At 59.5% G+C, this 16,909-nt stretch overlaps 4 protein-coding genes across 4 annotated transcripts; 2 read left to right on the forward strand and 2 right to left on the reverse strand.

Moving 5' to 3' along the window:
- Window positions 1–1,100: 1,100 nt before the first annotated feature.
- DCS_01071 (aspartate-semialdehyde dehydrogenase) lies at window positions 1,101–2,488 on the forward strand (the record flags this gene model as incomplete). Its single annotated transcript, XM_040798406.1, has 4 exons — window positions 1,101–1,131; window positions 1,234–1,488; window positions 1,598–2,332; window positions 2,421–2,488. 4 exons carry the CDS (start codon window positions 1,101–1,103, stop codon window positions 2,486–2,488), a joined length of 1,089 nt encoding a protein of 362 aa, XP_040659289.1.
- Window positions 2,489–3,023: 535 nt separating this feature from the next.
- Window positions 3,024–5,622, reverse strand: DCS_01072 (C3HC4 type zinc finger containing protein; the record flags this gene model as incomplete). Its single annotated transcript, XM_040798407.1, has 2 exons — window positions 3,024–3,357; window positions 3,437–5,622. The coding sequence occupies 2 exons, from the start codon at window positions 5,620–5,622 to the stop codon at window positions 3,024–3,026; spliced, it is 2,520 nt and encodes an 839-aa protein (XP_040659290.1).
- Window positions 5,623–9,026: 3,404 nt separating this feature from the next.
- DCS_01073 (uncharacterized protein) lies at window positions 9,027–11,087 on the reverse strand (the record flags this gene model as incomplete). Its single annotated transcript, XM_040798408.1, has 6 exons — window positions 9,027–9,446; window positions 9,526–9,590; window positions 9,656–10,093; window positions 10,158–10,210; window positions 10,267–10,566; window positions 10,801–11,087. 6 exons carry the CDS (start codon window positions 11,085–11,087, stop codon window positions 9,027–9,029), a joined length of 1,563 nt encoding a protein of 520 aa, XP_040659291.1.
- Window positions 11,088–12,723: 1,636 nt separating this feature from the next.
- DCS_01074 (uncharacterized protein) lies at window positions 12,724–13,578 on the forward strand (the record flags this gene model as incomplete). The annotated part of the gene is made up of 1 exon (XM_040798409.1): window positions 12,724–13,578. The coding sequence occupies one exon, from the start codon at window positions 12,724–12,726 to the stop codon at window positions 13,576–13,578; it is 855 nt and encodes a 284-aa protein (XP_040659292.1).
- Between the last annotated feature and the right edge of the window lie 3,331 nt (window positions 13,579–16,909).

Here is a 16,909-nt window from a genome sequence, read left to right on the forward strand (position 1 = left end):
AGAGGAAAGCGGTCCAATGGATGTTTGTTTCACCAACAGTTTGAGCATACTTTGTTTTATTTTTTTTCTTTCTGTCTCGCAATGTGTGCGTATTCATGCGTAGGGACGGATACGCCGACCCTCTGCACGGCGAACGACGATCGGGGTACGATTCATTCTTTTGTCCTTGGCCATCTGACGCCTGTCCTTGTTCATGTCTCCAAACTCGAAGCGAAAGTGGTACGGCCAGGTGTGCCGGCTATCAATGGCAGAAGGCAGAAGTAGATGCACTCGCCTCGGTACTGCTATGTACTTGGATGTACTCCGTACTGTAGTGCGCAGTGCGTACTTGCTTGTGCCTCGGCATTCTGCCATAAGTACACCATCACCTACTTATGTGCAAGTACTGTATGTAAGTGAATGGGTATAACTTGGTTGTACAATACTGACCTGAGTCGGTGTATTGTACTCCGTACGGAGCACACCAACGTGGATTATAACCGTCAATACTCCGTATCCTTTCAAGTAATTCCTCCGAAAGGATACTCCGTAAGGATACTCCGAAAGGATACTCCGTAAGAGTGATAATTCTCCGAATCAATGCACAGTAGTTGTTCCGTACAGTACGAGTACATCTGCCTACTTGTTATAATATACTGTAGTTGTACGGAGTACAAGTATTTGTACTTGCATTTTCGGGGCGTACTTACTTACGCCTACTTGTACTAGTATTACTGGTGCTGTACGGAGTAATCCGTAGGTGTTCACGAAATTGTACTGTACAGTGTACGGATACGCAGTACTTGTAATACTCCGTACTGTACACTCTCATCATGTACCAGTACAGGAGATAGAAGTGGAGCGTATGCCGCCGATGGCGGGGTTCCCTCCAATCCTGCCCAGCACCTTGGCGGGGTCTTCCTCCGACAATCGCTAGCGGGGTGACTGTCGTGGACACTGCAACTGAATGGCACACGGGAAATTTGCAGGCCAAGCCCAAGTCGAAACCTCGCCCCATCCAACGTAGCAACCGACTACGAGCCAAGTTTCGCTGCCAACAACCAACAATTCACGACCTCGCCGAGCTCGCTCCTAGAGGACCGGTACCGACAACCAACACCATGGCCACGCAGTTCCCGACCAAGAAGTGCGGTATGACCAACCCGCTGCCTCTCCTGATCCCCCCCTCCCCTCCCCCCCTCTCCCCCCTGCCCTCCCGTTATTCTTCAGACGACTGACGGCGTGTTTCCCAAGGCGTCCTCGGCTGCACCGGCTCCGTCGGCCAGCGCTTCATCCTCCTCCTCGCCCAGCACCCCTACCTCAAGCTCCAAGCCATCGGTGCCTCGGCCCGCTCGGAGGGCAAGAAGTACAGTGATGCCGTCCGGTGGAAGCAGGCCCGGCCCATGGGTGAGGTCGCAGATATGATCGTGAGGCGTTGTATCGCCTCAGAGTTTGTCGACTGCGATATCGTCTTCAGCGGCCTCGATTCCGATGTCGCCGGCGATATTGGTGAGTCATCGCCGCCCACTGTCCACCCACTCCCTGCCTAGGAACCTGCGCGCTTCCCCGAGGCTAGCCATGCCTGAACCTCGCTGACCTGCGACCTTTCGGCCTCCAGAGCTCGCTTTCCAAAAGGCCGAGATCCCCGTCTTCTCCAATGCCAAGAACCACCGACGAGATCCCCTCGTACCCCTCGTCGTCCCCACCGTCAACCTTGGCCATCTCGATCTCGTCCCTCACCAGCGTGCCACCCGGAAGCTGGAACGCGGGTTCCTCGTCTGCAACTCCAACTGCGCCGTCATCGGCCTCGTCATCCCCTTTGCCGCCCTCCAGGCCGAGTTCGGCCCGATCGCCACCGCCAGCGTCGTCACCCTCCAGGCTGTCTCCGGTGCCGGGTACCCCGGCGTCGCATCCATGGACGTCCTCGACAACATCGTCCCCTTCATCCCCGGCGAGGAGGATAAGCTCGAGACCGAGGCGCGCAAGATCCTCGGCTCCCTGAGCCCCGACGCCACCGCCTTTGTCGAGCAGGAAGCCCTGCGCGTCTCCGCCACCTGCAACCGCGTCCCCGTCCTCGACGGCCACACCGCCTGCGTGAGCCTCCGCTTCGAGCGCCGTCCAGCCCCGACGGCGAGCCAGTGCAAGGAAGCCCTCCGTCGCTACGTCTCCGATGCCCAGACCCTCGGCTGCCCCTCGGCCCCCAACCCCGCCATCCACGTCTTCGACGACGAGGACCGTCCCCAGCCCCGGCTCGACCGCGACCTCGGCAACGGCTACACCGTGAGCGTCGGTCGCCTGCGCGACGACGAGAGCGGCGTCTTTGACATCAAATTCACCGCCCTCAGTCACAACAGTGGGTCCCCCCCCCCTTCGCTTCCCGGGCGCATCCCTCCATCTTGCTTTGCGAGCCTCTGCTGACCTTGCATCGTTCCTCTTGGCAGCCGTCATCGGTGCCGCCGGCTCCTCGATATTGAACGCCGAGGCGGCCATCCTCAAGGGATATGTCTAAGTGGTTGCCATTCCGTGCGCCGCATTCCCTGTACATGCCACGTACAAACAAACTACAAGTAGGCACGATTCCAAGAGTCATCGTCGTGCTGGGGTTGGGTGGCAATTCGTTATCGTCATGTATTTCGTGGCCTCCCATTCGGGAACCACCATCGAGGGGTATATGCCTCCACTACCAAGAACTACCAAGCCTAAGAAAACGCCGCGACGGCCGCCGCCGCAAGTCAGGGCCAACGTGTAAAACAATAAGCAATTAAAGCAGAGCGCTATGCTCCAAAATCCCAACCTTTCGACCGTTCCTGCCGTGATGATGCGCGTGTGCCTGGCGTAAGACGTAGGTAGTAGTGGTGCCATGCCATGCCAGTTGCGTCAATGTCAATACCCGGATCGCGAACCCCAGAGGCCGAAACCCAGCTCCCTGCCGGTGAGGAAGAATCAAGGGTTTACGGGTTCGTCTCGTTTCCAACGCGTTCTGTTCTCCGCGTTCATCCACCGATGGAATGCTCCGATTCGCATCCGTGTGCTCGGAAGCCCCCTCATCGATCTCGATCTTCCGGTCGCGGAGATCGGTTGGCGGTGAAGTGGTGGGGTAGCAGTCCAAACCAGCGTTCCGGTCGAGAAGGCCGATCATCACCGGTGCGCGGCAGGAGATGGCCCTGCTCGGGGTCGGGCGACCCGTCAGCCAGACGTGAGGCCGCGTCCGGGCCCGGGTCCAGGCTCGAGCTCGGTGCGTCCAGGTCGAGCTCCTCGTCGCTGTCTTCCAAGTACGCATCGTAGCGCGGGCCGCTTCGGGAGCTGTGAGCGAGGGAGCGGACGACGTCACCCTTGCAGATGGGGCAGGTCCGTCGTCGGGTTGTCAACCATGGCGTTCTGATGACGCACGTCGTGTCAGTCTCGGTCGCCGGTCGGTCGGTCGACGTTGCGATGCTCCGGAGAGGGGATAACTTACATGCAGTCGGCGTGGAACTCGTGGCCACAGGGGAGGCTCATCACCCTGCTCACGCCGTCGACGTATTCCTCTAGGCAGACGACGCACTCCACCTGTCTGCCCATGTGCTTTCTCCATTCAGCTGACAAGCCGGCGGCGCCCTTTTCTACCTCGGGCCGACCGCTCGCGCGATTCGAGGATTGCGGAGTCGGGATGGCCGCGCCGGCGGTGAAAAAGTTTTCGCTCTCCAGAACGCCCGTCGTCGTTCTAGAACGTGGCCGTGACCTGTGGTCCTGCTGCTGCTGCTGCTGCTGCTGGAGCAGGGGCGTCGTCGGCGTCGCGCTCGAGGAGGCGGGCAGCCTCGGAGACGGGGCAGGCGACGTGGTGACGGTATGGTAGGTCCGCACCGGAAGGCGTTCGACCACCGACTTGGGCGCTCGCCATCGCCTCCGGCGAATCCTCGCGCGGGCGACCAGCAGGGCGTAGACGACTGTCAACGTCACCAACGGGCTGATGACGAGGACGAGGAGCGTGTCAAAGAAGGGGCTGGCGCTGCTCGTCGGCGTAATCGTCACCCAGAGCCCCTGGTGCCGCTCGGCGTCGTCGCCGTGGCCGGGGGGTGCAAGGCCATCGGCGGCGTCATCGCTTGTGTACGGATGAGCGCCGGCCGCCGCATTCTTGCCCTTGCCCTCGTCACCGAAGAGCTTGGACATGAGGCCGTGTCCCTTGGCGGCGGAGCCAGCGCTTGCCGAGCCGGACTTGACGCCGGCATCCTTGCCATCCTTGGGCGGAACTTTGGACGGGTTGTACTCGCCACTTCCGGGCGTGATGCTGCCACCCTTGGGGCCGTTAGCCTCCGGGGCGGGCTTGCGCGCATCGCCGGCGTCACCCTTGGGGTGGGGTGCGTTCCTGACGGTCGCCTGGTCTTTGGCTCTCGACTTGTCGACGAGATCGGGATCTCGCCAGTCCTGGACACCGATGACGAAGTCGTCGTGATTCGACTTTGGATTCTTCGTGCTGCCCGCGTTGTGGGTCACGGCCGCCTCCTGCTCCCGGTCTTCGGTCCAATCCTCGACGGAGCGAGCCGAACGGCCCCAGCGGAAGATGGAGAACCAACCACGGTTTCGCGAGGCCTGGGTCGTCGAGGCCGCCGCCTTTGCCCTCGGCGCTCTCTTCTTGGCCGCCTTTTTCGTGCTCGAGAGCAGAGGGGCGCGGCGAGAAAAACGGGCGGCCCTGGCGGGTGCGGGCGATCGCTTCGTCCTCTCGTGCTTGGCTCTGGGCCCCTGCTGGACCTTGAAGACGGGATTGCCGTTGTCGTCGAGCGTGTCTTCGATGAAGCTGCCGGGTTGGGTCAAGGACGAGAGCAGATGGGCCGTCGTGCGGGCGGTGAAGACGGAGGGCACCGTCACGTTGTCGACTTCGTCGCCGTGGGCAAACATCTGGATCAGGGGTCCGCCCTTTTGGTTGTCGCCGACGATGACGGCGACGGCACCGCGTCGTTGGGCCCAGAGGACCTTTTCGAGAAAGCCGCAGCCGCCTCGCATGAGCAGGACGATCTTGCCTTCGATTTCCGCCGCCTCCTGCAGGGACTGGATGTCGGCGTGGGAGGAGGATGCGTCTCGACGGGCGAGCGATCGAGCCGCCTTGTCGTTGAGGTGCTCGTCGGTGTTGTCGTCGGCACCGGCCGCGTACGTCGATGCCGACCGGCCCTTGACGGCGGCGTCACCATCTTCCGACGCCAGGAGGCGGCCGCGGCGCTTCGGGCGGCCGGACTTGGCCTGCGAGGCGGCGAGACGGTGCGGACCGTGACGGAAGGAACTCCTCATCGACGCCCTCGTGAGACCGCCGTCCCAGCCGGGCAGGTCGCTGCAGCCGAGCTCTCCGTTGCCGTCGAGGCTGTCCTCGGCGAAGCCGCTCCCAACCCACAGCTGGCCGCTCAAGCCGGCCGAGGCCAACCTCGGTCCGAAGGCGGCGGGACGGGCGGCAAAGGACGTGCTGTTGTCGTCGGTCAAGCTGATGGCCGCGTTGGGCGGGAAGAGCGAGAAGGGTGTGTTGTAGTACATGAGGCCGAAGAGAGACCGCGAGCTCCGGCCGTTGGCGCCATAGGACGAGGCATGACGCCGGTGCGGCGACGTGAGGGCCCGGCAGACGATGAAGATGGAGGCGGCGAAGAAGAGGACGAGGATGGTGATGCGCGGTGGCCGCATCTTGAGGAGGGAAATGCGGATACGACAGATGACGATAACGCCCACCTGTCAGTCGAGCGGGTTCGCCTCTGGTGGCATCAGGTGCCGGCGCGATGTCGAAGCGAGCGGTTGAGGGAGCAGACGAGGGGGTGCAGACGAGGGGGGGGGGGCGGCTGAGGAGGGGCGACGAGGGGAAGCAGGAATGGCGAGGTCGAGAAATAGCAGAATATCAGATGGAGGAGCGAGGCATACGAGAACACGACCATCAACCCGAACGACGCTACGGCGGTGAAGGAAAGGGATCGAGGACGGGCACAAGGTAAGAGAATTCTGGCGGGGGAGGGAGGGGATAAACGAAGGTCGCCAGATCGAAGGCGAGATGAGGTGACGATGGAGAACGACGATCTGCTGCCGTGCCCCGTGCGCACTACCCTGCGCTGTAATACTTGCTTGCAGGTACCCAAGGATGGCCAGCTGAAGGTGCTACGGAGGAGGAGAAGGCGCGGCGGCGAGGGGGAGGGGGGGCGAGGGGAAGGAGGTGGGGGGTTCCCATTCGCCTAACGTGACGGGACTTGTGAGACCTTGGGGCGGCTGAGCAGGTTGTAGTAGCAGCGGGTTAGCACTATTACTGTCCCTAGTACCTAGTTTTGCCAGCAATCCCAGGTACAGGCAGGCGTGGACAAAAACAAACACGGCAAGGTCAGCTCCCAGCCCCTAGGATGGATAAACATGCTTTTCGTACGGAGCAGCAGTAAACAATAAACAGAGGTTTTGCCTTTCGCATCGCCTACCCAACCACATTAATACCGCGCGCGCTCTCCGGAAGAGCCGAGTCCCGTGACTGGTAGACGGCGGTGCGAACATGGCCATCCGCACGAGACTGCGTGCAGCACCTGAAAAGGCGGGCAGGACGACCATGTCATGCGTACTCCATCGTGGCCTTGCGTCCCCTCGCATGACACCGGAGGCGATGGGTTGCCGATGACCTTTTTGTCACCCCACCGCTGGGTACCAGAGCCAACCAAGGTCAAAGGTACCGGGTACAGCACGGCTTCATGCCCGTGCTCGTGCTCTGTCGTACCCAAAGTTCCAGGCTTTCGGTCGCTAGCGCCTCAGCACTCGGCACCAATTACGATTGCGTCCCAGCCGTGGATCAGAAGACTTCAAACGCGCCGTGCAGCTGATGTGCCGTACTGTGCCGTGGCGCCGAGCGACCGAGGCAGCAATCACAGAGGCAGCCTCTCCCACCTTGAGCGCCATTACCACATACTCTGCACTGCAGGCATGTCTCTGCAGAGCTAGAGCAAATTGATGACGGTACAAGCACTAGCAGGGTGGGTGAAGGAGACGACGATGCCGGTCCCGCGAAATGCGTGGACGGTGTCGACGCGAGAGTTGAACCACGCACGACACACCCGCACCAGGACACTTGCCGAAGTAAGCACAAGCACCTCGAACCGTTGTTGACTGTGCGGAGTATTGACACGGAGTACGGAGCACGAGGTCGTGCATCTGGCACTAATAATACTTGCTGGTTACCAAGTAGGTACAGTACTCGCACTTAAAACCCCCTACTGTACGTATTATTCACTCTTGGTACTCCGTACCTACAGTACTGTACTTTGTTGTGCTGCAAGTACAGAATTCCGAACTTGTACAGTAAGTACATCGTTTACTGCTAGGTACTATTACCCAGTGACAAAAGTGACGATTCAATTTTGGCAGCGCTGCCACTACAAAGTGAATCGACACTTTTGTCAGCCCACTATTGTATTTACTTTAGTAAGTACTTACTTAGACTCTGTACTGTACGGAGTACCTAGCAGGTGTATTGTAAGTACTGTATTGTAAGTACTAGGTACTAGAGTGAGTAGCGGTAGCAGGTCCTAACACTAATACATCACGTACCCCAAACTCCGTACTACGAACATACATGTGCAGCACTGACAGCACTGTACTCGCCTGCACATGATGCATGTGCCAGAGGTCGTGTCCGGTTCCCTGCGCTCCAGCGGCCAACGGCCATGTTCGATGCATACCACCAACCTTGCTTCCACGTCTTGGTACAGGGGTCCATGGCGCTGAGACAACAAGCTACCGATGGGCGCAAACTTACCTATCACTTTCAGCTTGCCGCCGAAGCCTGGTGGCGGCCATCAGGCGTTCGTGCCAGCCTGGCAGGACCCCATGCGCTACTCCCGCCGGCCTCGCTGGCTGGACCAAGTGCTAAATTAGGGGCTGCCTTTTAGTCCGCGCGGCGTATCACGAGTGGGCGCTCGTCTCGACATGACATGTAGCATTGCTTCTTCAGGCACTCCGTAATGCGTACCCGACACCGGCTGGCGGTGCACAGGCGAGAGGGTTTAGACGCTTCGCACAACCGTGAGGGGACGGATGGGCACGGTACGGCGACGACATCCCACGTCCGGACTTGGAAACAAATCCACCCACGCGGTGCGGCAACTCGCCAAACATGCCGCGGGAACGACTCCCGCGCTCCCCCCCCCCCCTAGAATGCGCCCCATCCGCCTCTCCCCATCCACCTCTCGCTCCGTACTACTCGGTACGCCGTGCGCGCAGACGTGCGTGCATGGTGTTTGCGTGCACCGGCCGCTCGGTGTCAGGCATGTCGTCGTCGCCGTGTCTTGTTTCCCACGCTCCACGTGAAGATGCGTACATTGCGTGATGAAGCCAGTCGGGGGCGGAACGAGACTAAGTAGGTTCAACGGAATCTATGGCCGAGGGTATCTGCTCGTCTCGTGACCGTCGTTTGCGATGCGCGACGGCCGGACGGCATGTTTCAGGTCATCTTGGGTACGGTGCCTCCCACAGGCAGTGCGGATGTTGGCACGTTTGTGGGACGGTGGTTGGATTCCCGGCATAGCTGCAGCCAAGCCTCGGGATGCACCAGCACCTGTATGCGTGCTACCCGAGCAGAGCTTGAATTACCACTTCCATGCCGTCGCCCATGGATGGCACCCAAGCCTCGGGATACGGCCGTATGCGGACTACTGTACCTGACGACAAGGGCAAGCGGACCGGGGAGAGCAGCCTCCATAGATTGAAGAACGCGTCGTACCGAACCCAAGGATAGAGGCGGGTGGTGGGTATGCATGCTGCTGAAATAAAATAAAAAAGAGAGAGTCACCTTGATGTCAGCCATCCGGGTCGCGTGGCCATCTGCAAAGGTGGTCAATCGCTGTTTGCTTGGTACGAAGCTGCACAAAGGCAAGCAGGCGATGGTGTTGAATGGGGGTTGGGGGGGGGGAGGGGAGATTCACATTCCCGGAAACAAACTTGCGCAAACTGGCCAGCATCCTTCTGGCGGCAGCATCGGCTACCGTGATGGGGCTATGTGAAACCATCCATCACTCTCCTCGTTTGCCGCATCATCATCAAAAGGGACAGGAGCAGTAGCGGCCGGGTCAGAAAGCTTCGGAAAAGAGCGTCGGCTGCTCTTGGGTGTCGGCGTCGAGTTGGGCAAACTCGTCGGCACCCTTTCCGACGTCCCAGGCTCGCTTCTCGCCCGCCTTGGTCCAAACGACATCCTTCTCCGTCTTCTCGTCGCTCGGCAGCGCTCTGCGGATTTGGTCCTCGGAAAAGCCGGCGTCCCTCAAGCGCCTCTCCTGATTCTGCTTCATCTTCAGCTGATCCCTAAAGGCCTCGAGAGCGTCGTCATAGTCTCCTCCGCCGTCGTCGCTCAGGGAGACGTCGATGGTTGGGTCGTAGGAAGCGTCGAAGCGACGGTCGAGATCAGCGGCGCCGCCCACGGTGCCTCGGCCGCGGACCTTGGGCGGTGGTGCCGGCCCGATCAGGTCGTCCAACGGGTCCGTGTCCTCGTCATTCTGCGCCGGGACGGTCGGGCGGCGAGGGGGAGACGGCGCGCCTTTGGCCGGAGACTGGTGGCGAGAGCGCTCGCGGTACCTCGTCCGTTGCTCGTGCACCACCGGTGAGCGATGGCGGGAGCGGCCGTGGTGCGTCCTCGACCGCTTGTCGTCGGAGCGAGAGCGAGAGCGGGAGCGGGAGCGGGAGCGGGAGCGAGAACGTCTGCGACGTCTCGGAGAGTTGGATCTGCCCCGCCGTGATCGGGAGTGCCGATGGGAATCCTCGGGCGGCGACGACGAGGATGAGTAGTCGTCCCTGGTCGCTCTGCGCCGTCTCCTTCTCTCGTCGCCGTCGTCGTCGTTGTTGTCGTCCTCGTGCAGTCGACCGTGGCGGTTGCGGTCTCGGAGGTCTTTGGAAATCAAGTCGATGTCGTGCTCGGCCGCAAGGTGGCCGTACCGTCGTGAAGCGCCGCTCCCTCGATCCTTGGGTGGCCGGCCGGTCCGCCGAACGCCATCGCCGTCTCTGTCCTTTCGGCGCTTGGTGCCACCTAGGATAGCTTGTATGTCGCTCATCTGCCGCTTTCGAAGATCCGTTTTTGTCCTCGTCGGTCGTCTCGTGCTGGTCCCCTGTGCTCTCGTGCTCGTTGCCGATGATTTCGAGCCATTCGCTTTGATCCACTCGTCTCAGCCGGCCTTGTCCGGGCAGGTGAATCAGGTCAGGGGATGGCGTACCTCCCAGAAGTCTCGTCAGGAACTCCGTGTTGGGTCTGGGCATGTTCGCCGGCCTGGTGCGCATCCTCGTTAGCCGACTCGCCCTATTTGCTCGGTCGAGACGATTCACGCTTGCCTCTTCTCTGCCCGAAAGGCGGACGACCCGGCGTCCACGACATTGCGGGCTTCTTGCTCGAGCAGACCGGCGACGTAGTCGTCGGTGAGAATGTCGTCGTTTGACATGCCTGGCCGACGTCCAAGGCGATGGCAGACGAGGACGAGGACGAGGACGAGGACGAGGGTGAGGGTGAGGGTGAGGGTGAGGGTGAGGGTGAGGGTGAGGGTGAGGGTGAGGGTGAGGGTGAGGGTGAGGGTGAGGGTGTAGTGAAGGCGCGTGCAAAGAAGTGAAAGATGGGTTGGAGGATGCGCCCTAGTCAAGTGTACCAGCAAGTGCAGGTATCCGAGATAGCTTGCGGGTGGTTCAGGCGGACGAACGAGCAGAGATGAACTGAGGTGCCGCAGCAAGTCTCCAAATGCATCCACGATGGGTTATTAGTGTGGGCCCCCTACGCATCGGCCGACAACGGCCCGCTGGTTTGAGCCCCACTAACTCATACCGGCGACCTTTGTCAGCATCACCATGGATGGATAGTTTGTGCTTGACCGTGCTCGAATAAGTCGAAGGCGACTGAAAATGCAAGCCTTGTGTGTTTGGCCGACAATCTCACCCGCACCCTTTGTTCGTAAAATTCTGCCCAATGGCGAGCGATGGGGTCCGCGGTTCATTACCAATACATGTTTCGGCTGAGGACGGCCAGTGCCCTGTCGTGTTCTCGGAGAGCCATTCGTCCAGGCGGGAAACGCAACGTGCGGGACCAGTCGGTTAACAGGAGTTGGCCATGGGGGAGTGACTGGCTTGACTGGAAAAGTGAGCGAAAAGGGCTCGTGCATGTCCGTGCTTCCCACGAATCATACGTAGCACAAGGTGCTTTGTTGGCCATGCATGCACAGATGCTCCCAAGGCGGACCTCGCCGTTCATTCTACACGTAGTCCGTGTCTGTCCACGTATATTTTGACGACCCAAATCGCGGCACGTCGCCATCACGAGGAGCGAGAGTCTCTGGCCCCGTGTTTCGCATACTTTAGCCATGTTAATCTCATGCCATGGCCGCCGCCGAGTCCAGATTATTGGTGCTCGGTTCGTGCATCCCTCTAGGGTAGGTGCCTATATTTCACACAATCTTTCTCGTCTGCCGCGAATAACCTCGGCGACGGCCTCGTCGTCTCGTTTCTGGGCATGACAATGGAGAAATATCTCACCGGGTTTACGTTTTGTTTGAAAGAGGACGTGAAGGAGAACCCCGGTTCACAGCCCTGTTGGATGGCCCCTCGTAGCCGCCTGCTGCTGAAGTCTTGCCCCCTTCTTGCAAGCACCCAGTTGGACATTGGCCCTTGACATTCGTCACCCAGAATGCGGCAGCCATCGTCGCATATCATCCGGGCCCGAGCTGCCTCCGAGGCATCAGCTTGCCTGCACAACGTTACAACAGAAAGTTGAAAAGCGCTTCCTTTTTCGTCCGCTGTGATGCCGACCCGTGCGCTGCGAAGCTGGGATTCGACATGACGATGGTTCGGACATCTGCTGCCGAGAAATCGACAAATGCCTGGAACATCGTGCTTCTTCCGGCACCGTTCGTGCTCCCATATTGTAGTGGCGAATTTAAAAAAGGTTGGGATTTAATGTCGAACGTAGTCTTGAGCAGTTAACAGATCCAATGCTACATTTATAGCAATGCACACTGAATGAAATCTTGTCTGCCCTGTTCGACTGCCAAATTGTTTCTCACTCCCCTGCAATGGACTGCGGCTATTTGTGGGGCATGCCCCTTGTAGCGTGCCTTGTGCACAAGAACTCACGTGTTTCTACGGAGTACGGAGTATTACTTGGACTCTCCATGTACCCAGTACTTGACAGTAGGTACTTTCTCCGTACACCAGCATGTACCAGTACGGAGTACATGGTTGCATACGGAGTACGGAGTACATCTCCAGTAAGTACTTGAGTATCTAAGTATGTGCTTACCCCATGTACTCTGTACAGTAAGTAGTTGTCCTTGTACTTACAGTAGTACTTACATGTAACGACGGTGCAGAGCAAGGTACCTAATAGTAGGCACATGTGCTCCGTATCAGGCACTGTAAATACTGTACTTGCTGTGCTCCGTAATACGGTGCAATAGCGCAGCACCGTACAGAGTACTCCGTACTGCACTTACAGTATACCCACCAACCCGCCCGTACTAGTAAGTAAGTACAGTGCATGTACAATCTCTGAGCGAACAAATCTGGTTCGACATCACAATGCAGGGTCCACCAGGTAAACAAACAGCATCATCAACCCTCACTTGAACCGTTTCCGACCTTCGTACAACTGCGCCAACACGGAGCGCGGTCAGAGGCCCTCGGACGACGAGAAGAAAAAAGGTTCCGGCCATCGTCGTCGCAGAGCCTCGTTCCCCGCCGACCACGGACTCCCCGAGGCGGCGACCGGAGGGAATCGAAAGTAAACAAAGGCTCGCCGGCAGAATGGTGGCCGCCGACGCCGTCGAGGTCCTCGAGACTCTGCGGCGGCTGCAGTCCAGGGAGGAAATTTCCATCATCAAGCTCAGCGAGCCCATCGGCAGCTTGACGTCGACGGCGGCGCACGAGGGCCAGCGCGCCTCGGACGCGTCCAACGGCTGGCCCGAAGGCCCGACGGCGGCGAGCCTCGAGGCCGACCTCGCGCACTACGCGGAGCTCTTTGCGAAGCTGCGCTTTTCCTACGTCGAGCAGGTGACCAAGGAAAAGTTCATCCGGGCCATCGTCGGCGACCCGCCAGTCATCGTCACGGCCCAGGACAACGTCGACCTCGAGCGGGCCAACGGCGAAGCCAAGGCGCAGCTCAAGTCGCTCAAGCTCGACGTCGCCGCCATGGTCGCCGAGCTGGAGAGCACGGGCCGGGCCTTGAGCCGGCGATACGAGCGCGTGCGGACGGAGACGGCCCAGCTCGAGGAGCTGCCCGGCAAGGCGGACGAGCTGCAGACGCGGGTCGAGGAGCTGCGGGCAGCCCAAGCGTTGGCCGGATCGGACCCGAGCCTCCGGCTGCCGCTCGCGAAGACGGTCGACCTGGCGGCGAGGCGCAGGGCGGAGCAGCAGGCGCTCGCGCGGGAGCTCGAGTCGCTGCAAGCCAAGGCGCCGCGCAAGCAGAAGGAGGCCGAGAGGCTGCGGGCCGAGCTCCAGCCGCTCGAGACGAAACGGCAGACGAGCGCGGCGGCGGCGGCCGAGGCGCGGAGGAGGAAGGAGGCGGCCATCGGAGGCGTGGCCGACCATCTCGAGCAGCGGGCGCGGTGGTGGCGGGCCAGCGAGGGCGTCTTGAAGCAGGTGCTGGACATGAACGGCTGACCCCTCGGAGGACGGGCAGGATGGAGTGACGGGGATCGCTTGCGCATTTCGGCACGGCGTCGGGCGGCGTTCCGAATCTGTCGAGTGTCCAGCCTCGGCCACGGATGCATTCCCGCCTCGATCGAGGACGGCGGCCGAGCGGCCGATGTGCTGATGACGTCCCCACGCAGGGTGGGTTATTGATGAACACATGGCCACGCATGGATGGATATGCCTATGCACCTATATCCCCAGTTATCTATTTTCCTCTCCATGCAACATGTATGCATGCCTTGCCGACGAGGATGATGCGGACCTACCAATCGACGGCCGTGGTCATCGGTTGACCGCGACTCGTCCCTTTCCCACGGCCGGCATCCAACGCCGACGAGGCATTCTTTCATCATCACCGTCCGCCGTCACGGAAGAAGGCGGACGTGGATATTCGTGCACCGCAAATTGGACGGAGGAACCATGGGCGCGTCGCGTTGGCGCGTGGCGAACGAGGTGAACGGAATAGTGAGTGCTCACGTTCAACAGCACAACGACCGCTCCTCGGCCCGTTGCACCATCCAGAGGCATGGGGAGGCATCGGTGTATTTGGACAGGTCGGTGCACGACGGCATGCACGATCAAGCACGGGTGGAATGTCCAGGATTGCACGGAGCAAAGGAAAGAATACAGAGCACAGAAAAGAATACGGAGCACGGAAAGGAGCACAGAGCACTGGAAAGAGTACAGAGTACAACGTACGGGGTCGAGTACAACGTACGGGAAAGAGCAGAGTACAGGAAAGAGTATAGAGTGCAGGAAGAGCACAGATAGAGCACAGGAAAGAGAGCAAAATACAGAAAAGTGTACAGATACAGGAGAGAGTACAGATACAGGAGAGAGTACAGATACAGGAGAGAGTACAGATACAGGAGAGAGTACAGATACAGGAGAGAGTACAGATACAGGAAAGAATACAGATACAGGAAAGAGCACGGCCAAGAATATTCAGCTATAAATAGGCATGCTGTCATTACGGTCGGGCTGGCGAGACAAAGCTGTGCAAGCTCTTCTGAGCATCGTCTCGACCGGGACTTGAAGGTGCAAGCACGAGCAAGGCGACAGCAAGAGATGCAGTTGACGAGCAAAGGCACCGGACGGCCTCAAGGTGGTTTGCGATGCGAGCGGGAGCTGGGCCCCTCCATGGATTCCGCCGTCTTGCGTGCGGACGATGATGCGCGAAATATCCACAAGGCCCAAGTTGTGCCGTCCATCCGCCCGTCCTTTGCTCGCCTCATCATCATCGGAATCAGCTACGGCGAATGCTGCGTGCACAGAGGACCGTTCGATTGTGCCGCCGCGCACGGAGTATGTGTGCGTATGACGAGTATCTCGTATGATTTTCCTACAAATGATTGATCTATTTGCACTCCGGTCTTTTATTTTTTATTTTTTTATTTTTATTTTTTCCCACCTGTTTGGTTGTTGGCGAGGGCGAGAATAGCGAGCGAGACGGAGCGATGCACGGCCAGCTTGGAGCTGAGCAGCGCCAAGTGCACAGCGAGGTAGACCCTATTAGTACCGTGCCGTAAGTACGTAGATTAGTAATACTGTACGGTCAGCAGCAGCAGCGGCATGGCGCTCACTCCACCCGCACCGCACAGCTTCCAAGATCCACGCCCCCCCCGGCCGCCTGCCCTTCCCCTCCTCGCCCCTCTCTCCCCACCGTCGGTCGCTGCTGTAATTAGTTCGAGCCCGCCCGCATTCTTACGGACTGTGCCATTAATACCTACAGCTACAACCACCTGCACGGAGTGCAACTACTTACTTACAGTACAGTAGTTGTACTTACTTACGGTACAGTAGTTGTACATGCAGGTGTCGCACAGTAGTGATTACTGCTTGCACTCCGTACTCGTACTCGTACTCGTACCGATAATCATGGTGGGAATGCAGGACAGTGCCGCTGCAGTACGGGGTACAGATGCGCCATGCTGTGCCCCGTACACCTACCTAGCATTACGATGATATGCACACCTGCCATGCTGCAAGCCTTTGCAAGCACGTGCACATGGCCAGGCGCATCGCCAACGAACATGCCCCGTACTCGACATCCGTACATTGCGACGTTCGTCTTTGCCGAGCAGTTCGAGGGCACGCACACCACTTCAAGCACAAAGCAAAGGTGCCCTAGGCGCAGCAGGTGGACATGTCTCGGCGAGCAGGTTGACGCATGCACGCGATGGCGACATGCGCGGAATCGAATGGCGGCCGAGGGACCGCTTGCATGTCGATCAGCAAGGCGCCAAAAGCAACAGCTAGAGAGAGGGAGATTTGCCTGGGGAAGTGGAACAAGTGGGGGCCAGCATGTGCGATGCCAGGCTGGTACGGAGCACCGCATTCGCGACATGGGCGAGCGGAGTGCGTCCTTGTCAAGTACTAGGCACTTGATACCCCGTACATACTAGGTACTAATAGGTAGTGTACCGCGGAATAACTGTTGCCAGTGCAGTACGAAGTTGTACTCAAGTAAGAAAGTACACAGTTACAACTACAGCTAGCCGCCTTGACCGAGATGGTATCATTCCACGGCGTCGGGAGTACACAGCAGTACCTATGGCACCGCGTGCTTGCGTACGACGGCAAGCTGCAGTGCGTGTACTCCGTACGAGCAGTAGCCATGCACGCATTGTGCGGTAGCATCGTGCCGCCGACATGCGTGGGCCGCCGCCTGCCTGCCGCGGACAGCGTGCGACGTGCTGTACCGGCCGTTGGCTGCCATGTGGTCGTGCCAATCGGTGGCTGCTTTCCTGCCGCCGCCTGCAGCGACGAGTGGGCGGGATGATTCAGAGCCACGCTGCAGGAGGGTGAACCATGACACAACCGCCGTCTGCCTCTCGCGAGCCGGTCGCGTGCAAGCAAGGCACGGCATGCCAGGCAAGACAGCCGGTGGTCGACGAACGCTCTCGGCGCAGATCCGTCCATGAGCTCCTACACCCACGTACCGTACGTGCCTCTGTACTCGTGCTCGCTGCGCACGCTTGCACGAGCTATACAAGTACAAAGTGGACGTCGATCAAGGGCAATCCAAGGACGACCCAAGGACGGTACGGAGTACCATGCATGTACATGTGCGCGCCGTGAGAATCTAGGACCTTCACCAGCGTCTTCGTGGCTACTAGGTAGTAGCAAGTATTACCCTCTGTACAGTTGGTTGCATGTTCAACTACAGTAGGTTCATGTGCTCGCCTTTGCACGCACAGGTACCATGTACTGGCACCATTTGTGAGGTGCTTTGTCGTGCCTGCTAGGTGCAGTGTGCTAGGTACCTCCTAGTAGTGTCGTCTTCGCCTCAGCAGGC

Source organism: Drechmeria coniospora, chromosome 01 (genome assembly GCF_001625195.1).
Source record: "Drechmeria coniospora strain ARSEF 6962 chromosome 01, whole genome shotgun sequence".
NCBI classification, from domain to species: domain Eukaryota; kingdom Fungi; phylum Ascomycota; class Sordariomycetes; order Hypocreales; family Ophiocordycipitaceae; genus Drechmeria; species Drechmeria coniospora.